General features: G+C 30.1%; 1 protein-coding gene across 1 annotated transcript; it reads right to left on the minus strand.

The window, feature by feature from the left end:
* Positions 1-340: 340 nt before the first annotated feature.
* On the minus strand, positions 341-3184 carry LOC114174638 (fatty-acid-binding protein 1). Its single transcript, XM_028059469.1, has 4 exons — positions 2758-3184; positions 2170-2419; positions 1502-1593; positions 341-702 (listed from the first exon to the last, which is right to left on the minus strand). The coding sequence occupies exons 1-4, from the start codon at positions 3110-3112 to the stop codon at positions 569-571; spliced, it is 831 nt and encodes a 276-aa protein (XP_027915270.1). The 5' UTR covers positions 3113-3184; the 3' UTR covers positions 341-568.
* Between the last annotated feature and the right edge of the window lie 8839 nt (positions 3185-12023).

The raw sequence follows: 12023 nt of genomic DNA on the forward strand, positions 1-12023 counted from the left end.
CTGTATAGTTAACATCTCTAGCTTCTACCACTAACAGATTCAGTTATAGACCTTAGTAAATTTGTTAGGATAATTGAATAAAAACTCAGCCAGAAGAGGTTCAACCGATCATCTGTGTTCTACAGAACTTTATTTAATAGAGAGATTCAAAAGCAAATTTATAATAATAATAGCTTCTCATTAGAAAGGTGACACAATTTTCTGTTCAAATGATTAAGTTTTAATGGGAATCTCTGGAGTAAGACCTTCCAAATAAATTTCCTATTCAAATAAGAATATTATTAATTGGGAACACTGTATAGTAAAAAAACTTAAACTACAAGTGAGGATGAAATTTCCATTTTCACAACAAAACAAATTTAGATCTAGTCAACCCTCTTAGAAGAAGCTTTATGATTTGTACCAGTTCAGAAATGTTCTCTTTTACAAGATAGCTGTTAGAAATATAAATAAGTTCATATTGGAATCTTGAAGTTCAAGGTATGCATAAACTAAAAACTACTCAGAGCACGGAAATAAAAAAGGGTTCAGAATCCATATTTCAAAGATGATTCCAGACATTCTAGAGCTAAAGGTAAGAAGCCACGTTGTGCTCAATTTCTTCTTTGGCCTGTTTATCAAATGCTTCTTCACCGCAATACAAATCTATAATAGACTTACATAGGAGTTTACTCTTGATGCTTCCCACTTCCTGTCCATCAACTACATGAAATAAGATAAATTAATTTCAAAATTTCATGTACCAATGTAAGAAAAATATAGAGCATTTGCATTAATAACATAGAGAGGCTAAAACACCTAATGCTTGGTGCTAAAGATTTGCATTGTTAAAGAACATTTATAAAGCACAATCTTGTAGCAGTTCCACTTTAAAAGGTCTCCCATGTTAAACGCATAAAAATGGGCTCCAAAGAATGACGAACTCACCACCAAGGTGTATTGCATGAGATATCAGATAATTCAAAGTGTGATGTAAAAGTAAAACCTTTACTTCAGATATTTATACTATCTATTACAAAAACCTGATAGGTCAGTTACTATCTGACCCCTGTGCTAATTTCTCAAAAGATTCATTTCAAGTTATAAAATCAGAAAATACGACATCTATGTCTCAACATTACCTGAATTGTTTGGAACACAACTTTTTCTCATAATCCAACTATCAGTTGTACAACATAAAAGAGTAGTAGTTGTTTCATTCCACCCATTTCCTTATGTATCAACAAAAAGTCATCATTTATTTTTCTCTGTTTAATACATAAGCTTTATGTAGCCAATTTGGTATGGTGTATAATGGGGTACCTCATAAGTTAGATTCAGTTTAAATTGAAGAATGTAGTAGAGAGAATAACATATTCATGAGTTCTCAATCGCATCTTCTGAATCACTACTATAAGACCAGATTTTTCCTAGTACAAAACACATGAAGCAGGAAAAATATTTTGCACTATTATAATTCTGAAACTTGAGATAGAAATGCAGACAGGGAAAGATGACTTACTTGAGGTGCGAAGAACATGACCCTTCTCTCTTGAGAGATGAATAACAGATCCACGAGGTAATTTTATTTCATCTCTAAACTGAGAGGTGAACCTACACCACAGCATGATTGAGATATCTTTGAGTTGCATAGTATTCGGTTGGATAGATATAGAATAGTGCAAAAGACTTAAAAACGGCTAGTTTGGTTCAAATATTTGGAGAAGATGATAAGGAACCAAATTTTCTCCTTTCATTTTTTTTTCTCCTCCCTCCAATAAAGGGAGATTTGGAGGGAAGAGACAGTAATTAACACTTAGGTTATATCAAACTAACTTCAAATTTAATACCCACCAAGGAAAAGCAAATAGAAAAATACTTCAAATTTAACACTAAAAACAGTTCTGAGGTGTTAAATCGATATGCACATACTTACCTTTTTGACAAACATTTAGCAAGTTTTTTGTGTGGGAAAGGGAGGGTTCAATCATAAATATGCAATTTCACAAGTTTCTACGGAAGCAATTTCATATCTTCACCCACGTCAAGTGAAGAACTATATGCACAAGTTTCTGGTTTTTTCAAGTTTTTTATCCAGGTTACAGGATTGGAGCATGGAACCAAACACATACATGTGATGACTAATTCTAACACACCAAAATGAGATATCCAGTTGAAGGAACTATTCACCTTTGAAGCAATTCTTTATTGTCTGATCCCCCAAATTTCTGCAGCCTATTTCCTACAGACTCTTCAAATGCACTACGCACAGAACGAATGCTCAATCTCCCATACACAATTTGAAGCCTAACTGTCATGGATATATCATTGTCCATGAGATCGTCAATAAACTCCTTATTGCCCTGCAATTCAGACGCAGAGAACTTCCCATATTTATCAGAAAGATGAGCCTTTATGTCATCATCATCAGCATAAACACCTGCAACACACAACACAAATTTCCAAATACAATGAAAGTTAGGATTGTCCCTTGATCACTATTCCATATACATTTCAAAACTAACATCTTCCTTTTTTTTCCTTTTTCTCCCAACCCAGATCAAAGTCCTAGCAATTTAGTAAAATTAAGTTACAAAAAAAAATGCCGATACTGCATCTGAAAGGGATTCTAGGTAGAATTTTTTTCACCTAAGTTATTATTTCATAAGACCAAAGTATAATTATTCTAAATTGGGAAAAGATCCTTTCTTGTTGTCGGTTTTGCATTTAAACCGGTGAGGGTGACGGCGGTGGTGGAGGGAAAGTAAAATGGCATACCAAATGCGTATACATCAATGTTCTTCAATCCCAAGACGCTTTTTTTTCGCAACCCAATTCCGCAGAGTTTTTGAGAAGAGGCTAGAACCGAAGGGAAGGAAGTTCCGGTCTTTGCTTCAAGCACGGAAACCCCACTGTCGGCCAAGCTGATTGAACCCCAGAGAGGCAACGAGTGGCCAGAAGAGAAGACGGAATTCAGGGCATTCCTGAGAAAGGGGCGGTCGGAGGAGGAGACAGCCACGACGGCGGCGGAGGCACCGGCGACGGCAGCAACAGCAGCGAATGCGGTGAAGGGGCGAGGGAATTGAGGCGGTTGAGGCCGAGGAAAAGAGAAAGGGAAGCGCATGGACGCCATCTTAGCTTCGTTAGTTCCACCGATTCAGAGTACAGACAAGACATCAGCACAAGAAAATAATAACTACACGCGCGCCTGTAATTATAGTTATATTATTAATGTACATTTTATTTGGTTACATATTAATCTAGTGTTTAATATTATTATCAGTATTTTACAAATACGGAAACAAATATTTTTAGTTAATACATGTGTGTTATTCTATATAAGTGGTCTAGTGAAAGAGCTGCATCCGGTTAAGTAAAATGTATTTAATAAAGAACATCTATAGTAGAGTTTTCTCTTTTAGTGAGAAGTGTCTCATGATAAAAGGTTTCTTAAAGATTCAATTAATAGAAGAGTGTTTTGTTTAGTATCCAATGTGTTATCTCTTGTGAAATACTAAAATTGTTCCACATAACATAATTTTTGTTGCATGATTCACATAGATTTAGGTTGAATTGCATCAATTAAAAAATTTATGAGAAACATGAACTTTTCAAAGGTATAATTTTAATTTATGAACTTACACATTGGAGTTTGTTTTTCTCGAAAATTTGGATTAATTTCATCCTTGTAGTTTATTAAGCAAACGATTATGTCACTGTGAGTATATACGTGTCTACATGTGTCTTCAAGTTACTACACTTAACCAACTCCCACTTTTAGGCTTCATCGCAGTCTTCCACATTCAAGGTGCAAGAATATTTTTGTTGGATGTTTCAGTACACACTCCATCTCGTCCTCCGGTGGATGTTCCGGTTCCATCTCACCCTCTGCCGATGCCAATTTTTGAATCAGCAACAATGAGGGTGTTATGGTCCCTAAAACTTTTAAAATTTATATATATGTATAATGAGAATCTATAAGAATTAAATTAGGTAGATTTTCAACTTTTTAATAAAACATGTCATTTAACATTAATAAATAATAAAACACAAAATTAAATATAATAAAAAATTATTAAGATATTTATTTCTCTCTTTTTATCTCTTGATTTATTTACTATTTATTTGCATCTTTCACTTTTTTCCATAATCTCTGTTATTTTTCAAAAAAAATTAAACACAAATTTATTATTTTTATTCTCATATTTCAGTGTTTTGTTTCATTATAGAAAAAAAAAACTTAATTTTGTCTTGTCTTACTTATACTAAAATATTGGTTGTATTTTTTTTGTTTAATGAGTCTTTTTGTATAGTATTTTTTATGAATAAAAGAAAAAAAGTTAATTATTATGTATTTTTTATAACTTGATTTTAATTGTGACTTAATTATCATTTATTTTCCATTTAATAATTGTGTGCCTTGATATTTAATTAGATTTTGAAAATTTATTCTTTAGTCTTGAACTTTTTTTGAAAATGTATACTTATGAAAAATAAAATAGATTCATTTTTTTAAAAGAGATATTAAAACAACACAATTTATTTTTGTTTTACCTATTTTAAAGCATGATATTAATGGTTCAATTATTTACTTTTAATTTATTAATGATAGTGATTAAATATATAAGTTTGGGTCACATCGGCTTACTCGTCCCCTGATCGCAATCTCTTTATTATTTGGCTTCATCTGGGTTGGTGAAATAAATTATTCACTGTCATCTTCAGAACGTGTCTTACGTCAATTTGGATTTCAACAGCCCATCCTGAGGTCTCCACTGGTTGTTCCTGATGTCGACTTGCCAACCATTGATACCCGATGATTGTGCTTCGTCGATCATGTGTTGCTAAATATGACCCCAGCGTCGTCTTCTAATGCACGTGTGGAGGGATACATACAGTGGTTCAAACAGGTATACCATCCGTATCTTATTTAGGGTGTTGAGGACGACCAACCAAGTCTAGTCCCATGTCTTCATCGACAATGATATTTTAGTGCAGAGGAGATCAAAGTCATCATCTAGTTTATCAGTAAGTAACTAAAGAACTCAAATCACTGTATGTAATGATTTATGTTACTTGATTTGTTGTCATCATTGTAAGGCGTTGTCAGACACGTGATGTCCACCTTACAGAGGATGATTGATTATTGCGATGTTTGTAAGGGGACAATAGCATGGATCAGACGAATGAAGCATTATAGATAGGTCGCCAAGCATCTGACCCTTCACCCATCCCCAACAAAATAACAATGCATCTATACCCACAATGACCATCAACAACATTGATAATGTAAGGGTGACAGATAGGATGAAACTAATCTAACATGGATATTCTACTTTGTTGCGTAGATCCAAATATTGCATTAGATCTCCCCTTAGATTTCGTGTTTTTCTTTAATGAATAACTACCATGTACGGAATGCAAGGCATCAACATGCTCAAAATAGGACGGATCACGCTTAGTAGACCCTTCAGATCGATGAACTTTACTCTTTTGTGCACCTTTAGTTTTAACTTTTTGCATTAGAGGTACGATTTGTGTCATAGCAAGACATGCAATTTCAAGTAACTTTTGTTTGATTATAATTTTTCCTACAATGTCAACTTTATTGAAACGACTAAGCAATGTTGTTGACACCAATGTTGTTGATGGTTGTGGGTATACCCACAATGACCATCATTGTGGGTAAACTAAAATAACAATGCATTCATTGATTATATTTCATATCAAGTTCCTTGTTAATGCATAACTTTGGCAGCGATTCATTTAATGAAATATTTGAAAAACTTAATTTAGTTTACATGATATGAAGAACAGTTCGTAGGAATCACCTTATGCTCATATCACGGTAATTCACAAGCACATGGTAGACCATACGTTGCTCTCAAGACGTAACCACAACTCCCACTGTCAAATCTTATATGCTTTACTCACTCAACCTCATTAGCAATGAGTCCTAAAGCATGTATTGATACATATCCAACCAATATTTTATACCTATTTACCTTATATGCATCACTAATAATATTTATACTTTTTTTTAAAAGACACCTTAATTTCATTATGTTATAAGATGATGACGTTATGAATTGCATCCCAACACGAGTAAAAGACTCTCATACTACTTCCCAAAACTTTCTCTAGACTCTAGTCAGTTGACTCAACCCTATTACAATTGACATAAACAATATCATAAATCAACTAACCAAAAACGACTAATTAAAATGAGATGGAAACATACATGTTTGATCTTCTGTTTCCTAAATGCATTACTCTATTTTTTTCATGTCTTTACAAAGAATTTCTTATACGGAATGATCTAACTGTCATTTACATATTCAAAGAACAAAGGCCATGAAATACAAACATGATGAAGGCGCTCAACACAATCAATAAAGGTGAACTCATGTTCACAATCCATTACATTTTCTCATGTTTCCATCACGACATCCCATGCCCCAACAAAATTGGCTAACATTTTGCACTTCGCTTGGACATTTTTTCGAATGTTAAATCGACATAACAGATGATAACATTGAGAAAATACATTACCAATAGCTTTCATCAAAGCAAGATCTCTGTCACTCACAATTACTTGTGGACCACTCTCATATGTCATGAATAATCCTTTAAGCCTTTCTAGAGACAAAGTGAAATTAGTTTGATGTTCACTTGATAAGAATGCAAAGCCAACAAAGAAAGTCAACCCTGTAAATGTCACCCCAATTATCTCAAGTAATGGCAATTGATATTTGTCAGTTATATAGGTGGTATCCATAAAGAAAAAAATATTAAATTAATTCAACAATTTAACAAAATCAGAATGTGTCCAAACAGGTCACTAACCACCTCAAATTCATCTTGACATATACTCTAGTAGATGTAATTATAACGTTCTAACAGGATCATCAAGTGTTGTAATTCAATTCTCGAACCTCTTAATGATCCTTTTTAAGCGTATCTTTCATTATATACTTGCTTTATCATTGTGACATTATACTTATTATTTTCTTTGAGAGTGGGAAGAATGTTTGCAGGTTTCATTTGGCTCTTAGTCATATCAACAAGCAAGGAATGTTCAATAGATTTTAACCTACTAAAAAATAGGTGACCAACTAAAGGTTGTAACAAATCATGGTTATGATATCCACATATTACATTCAACACCCAATCATCTCCATTAGAATTTGGTTTTCCTCTCTGTTTAAATGGACAATCACATTTTCTTGTATCAGATACACTAGGTTACCACCCCTTTCATAATCTAACAATACATATACGGCTACCTCTCAGGTTAACCACCAGCTTTACCAAATCTTATAATGACAACAACAAAACCAAGATCAAAAGTTATCCCTCAAACCCATTGAATCAACTTCATCACGTTTAGGAAATATTTCATCAGTTGTAAAATTATTCGTATAATCTCCCTCACACATCTCATTTATAAAAGAAAAAAAATATGATATGAAGTTCGTATTTAGTTGTGATTCCATAAAACTTAAAAAGAAATATTTCATTATAAATACAAAGACTACTTTGACCACTTACAACATTACATCAGTATACAATACCAAGTTTCTTCAATAATAAGTGAAATGAAAATAAACAAATTCATACAAAAATCAAATAAATTTAAAACACGTGCAAATGGATAATAAACCTTAAAAATATGTAAATTATAACAAACAAATTTTAAATAAACATTAAAACTACGCCAAATTATAATATATATATATATATATATATATATATATATATATATATATATATATATATATATATATATTCAACTGAATTTTGAAATCCATGAAAGGGGTAACTGGAACAATGGCAAAACGGATTTTTGAAATTCGTAAGATTGGAGAACTGAAATTCCATTTACATTTCCGGTAGCTTCTGACACGAATTTCCAAATCCGGTTTGTGTCTACACGGATTTACATGCAGTAAATACGTTTGGTAACCCACCAACGTTCAGTAATCACTATTTACCTAAATTAAGTTATTAATTTTTTTTTCTAAAGGACATAAGTGGAAGAGGTGAAAAGTTTACGGTGAGAAAACAAATCTTAGATGTGATAAAAGAAAGCCCCCAAAATGGATTGTGATAGCCCATGACTTTGGGCTCTGGTAATACACAATAGTTAGAAGACCAACTAAATAAGTTGTTCTTTTTGTACCTCCGTTTTTCTTCCTGTACATCTGTAAAATCTATAGGTGACGGGGTGGGGGTTTGCGCAATTAGGAAAGAGTGTGAGTTGATGGTTGAAGAGAGGATATGTATACGATTTTGTATTATTGTGTGTTGTAGGAGTGAAAACAAGAATATTGCGTCAGATTTTAGCTTTCTGATCTTCATTTCAACATTCACCATCCAATTCGTGCCCTTGATTTCCATATTTACTTGTGTCAAGTGCAAGGCATCAACTACATCACTATCCACTCCTCTTAGCATCCAAAAAATCACATGGCCATGAGATATAATACCTTTTCTAGAACACAAATTGGAATGTATTATCTTTTAATTTTTACTTTGGACTATGTGTTTTCAAAAGATATTTTTGGAGTGAGAAATATTTCATGCAATAATATATATATATATATATATATATATATATATATATATATATATATATATATATATATATATATATATATATATATATATATATTTTGATATATACTAAAATAATTTTTTAGATTGTTCAAAAAGATATTTTTAAATTTGAAAAATATATTTCAAAATATTCATGTAAATTTTATAAATGTATTTAGAATTGTGTAACCAAAAAATATTCAAAATAGACTTTCTAAAAGGTATTCTTTTTAATATATTTCAAAATAAATATTTCGGGACATGTTTATATATCCAAAAATACTTTTGAATCTTATAATCTATAATTCATTCAAAATGAAAGGATGCAAGGATACTTTCTAAAATGTATTCTTTTTAATATATTTCAAAATAAATATTTCGGAATATCTTTATATATCCAAAAATATTTTTGAATTTTATAATTTAAAATTCATTCAAAATGAAAGGATGTCAAGATAAATTTGATTTTGTAGGGTTAACTATTTTTTTAGTCTTTTAATCTTAATGTAAAATTAAAATTTATTTTTATTTGAAACTTTATATTTTGATATCAAATTTTAAAAATAATAGATTTATTTGTTTTAACCTAATTACATTAATTTTTTTACATAAGAAAATTTAACATAATTAATTTAAAAACACTATATTTATTTATTTTTAAAATTTGAGGATCAAAATATATTAAAAATCAAATTCAGGGAATAAAAATATATTTAACCTAATTTTTATTATAATTTTAATGAAGAATAATTTGAGATTTATAAATTTTATTAGAGTGCATGAAGAAAACAAAAAGTTGTCCATAAGGTTAAAGGTAAGGTTTGAAAAATAAAAATATATTTAACATATTTTTTATTATAATTTTAATGAAGAATAATTTGGGATTTATAAATTTTATTAGAGTGCATGAAGAAAATATAAGTTGTCCATAAGGTTAAAAGTAAGGTTTGAAAAATGATAAAGGACCTAAAATATGATTTTGTTTGAAAATCACAAATTTTTACGTCAAATTGTAGTTCATAAAAGCATTAATATGATTGTCATGTCAAAACATAAATAAACTCTTGTCACGTTATCAATTAAAAATATGGTTATTATTATTAAAATGAATTAAAAACATTAATAATTGCTTAGAACGTGTTTGTTTTAAAGATAAATTTGGAGAATTAGATTTGGAAGATAATGATAAGTTAAAGTAAGGTTGTTTCAACTAAATTAAAGTGTAGTTATTTGGACTAAGAGAAAATATGGTAAAAAAAATACAAAAAAAATTTATAAAAATTAGTGAATGATGTAATGAGTTGAATAAATTAAAAAAAATTAACCGATAAAATTATATGATTATATTTTATCTTGTAATTTGAAATAAAATGTATTAGTGTAAATTTTGTTAAAATGAAATGTGAGTTATTATTAAAATAAAATAAATTTAAAAATGATGAAATTATATTGAAATAAAATGGAAATGATAAAAATTAAGTTGAAATAAATTACGGGTGATTAGTTTAAATAAAATAAAATTATAATTTTAATCAATTAAATTATTTTAAATTGAAAAGTGGTTATTTAAAATTAATTTAAATTAAAATTAAAATTAAAATGTTATTATTTTGTTAAAAATATGTATTATTTGATGAAAATAATTTAAATATAATTGTCCGTGATGGAAGTTGATAAAATAAAATAAATTTGGATTAAATAATGAGTTAAATATGTTTAGTTCCTAAATTTAAGGTCAGAATTGAAATTTCTAAATTTTAAATTTTTATATATTTTTGTCCTTAAACTTAAAAAAACATGGATATAATCTTTTTAACTTAATATAGTTAACATTTATTTTTGTGTGTTAAATGTGTTTCAATATGTCATTTAAATTATTTGTGTCATTATGCACGTTTAAGCTTAAATGTTAAATAAATTAATAATAAAAATTTTCATAAAATAAATTACAATTTAAATTGTAATAATTATAAAGTTGACATGTGATTGAAAAATTTATAGTAATCAATGTTGTTTTATTAAACGTCCTTTCAATAACAAGTGTAATGTTTGCATTGTAGTATAAAGTCGTGTCTATAGGGATTTGTAAAGGTTTATTAATAATTAGATCGTAATTGTTACAAATTTATTAAAGATTATAAGAGTTGAATGTTGGATTAAAGGACAATGTTGATTGCTTTTGTCTTTCCTCTGTTGTCAGATTACAATTTCTCTTCTTTTATTTAGAATTCCTTAAGATCATTGCTCTGAAAGCACTCTCTTATATAGATCTAGATGCATCCTTGCTATCTTAGAACATAGGGTATTTAAACCCAAAGTGATCTCTCAACTCTTGGCAAAATCAACCTCTGCATTACTGTTTGAGTCTTTCCCCGCCCAGCATCCCCTATGGATACTTAGTTTAGCACCAATACAGGTCTGGCAAGCTTGTTGGACCACAATTCAAACCAGTTAAAATATCACAATTTAATTAAATAACTTGCAGCCAAATAATGTTAAACAGTAAGAGATAAATTAGAAGAGAAATTCATCATAAAAGAAAGAGAATTCAATTACAAACAACCTTGCCTCTTTATGGTCTTAGCCAATCATGGTGAGCATTGATCTTCTCCAATTACAACAATTCATTCCTCTTTTCCCCTATACAATTGATCTATTGAAATTTTAGGTAGAAAGAGTAAAAGAGAGACTTATTCTCTACATATATGCTTGCTTCCAACATGGGGAATGGTCACTATTTTATAGCCTGGTATGGGCGATACTCAGCCAGTTTTCCCAGGCTCAACCACACAATTTTCATGTCCTGGATTTCCTTTTTGTTTGAGCTTAGCCCAAAGTCAATATCAGTGTTGAGATACCTCTGACATTGAATTTATTGATTTCTTTTCATCTTTGGTCCACTTCCAAGTCATTGGTTTAGCAACATTCATTTGGCTCAACAGTAGGACTTATGACTGTGTTTTGTATTTTCAACTGTTGTGACTAAGCTGAGTTGGCATGACTCAGCCACTAGATACATTTTTTCCTTTGTTTTTCTGCAAAAAGAGTGACATGTTCTTAAGATTCTTCATTTATCATCCCAAAAAGTTGGAGACATGATGTTTGGACAAAAGAAGACATGTTTTCTTGAGAAAATGACTTTTCAACCTAAGATAAGTGTCTAATTTGTTATGCAAATTGGATGTTGTGCAAACATTTATCAGTAACCAATAAGTACAAAGAAAACTCAACAAACAGTTAGTGGTAATAGATCTTAAAATGAAAGTTCTTGGACTCGCTATATATAAAACCTTAATCATAAACTCAATGAAAACACAAGTTAAAGAGTTACGAACACAACCTAATGATATGAAATTAAAACCAACTATGATTGACAGAAAACGTAAAATTGATTGTTATATACATCTGACGCACATTTAGGGAAAAATAATAAAATTGATAAAATA

This window comes from Vigna unguiculata, chromosome 1, assembly GCF_004118075.2.
Source record: "Vigna unguiculata cultivar IT97K-499-35 chromosome 1, ASM411807v1, whole genome shotgun sequence".
Classification (NCBI taxonomy): Eukaryota; Viridiplantae; Streptophyta; class Magnoliopsida; order Fabales; family Fabaceae; genus Vigna; species Vigna unguiculata.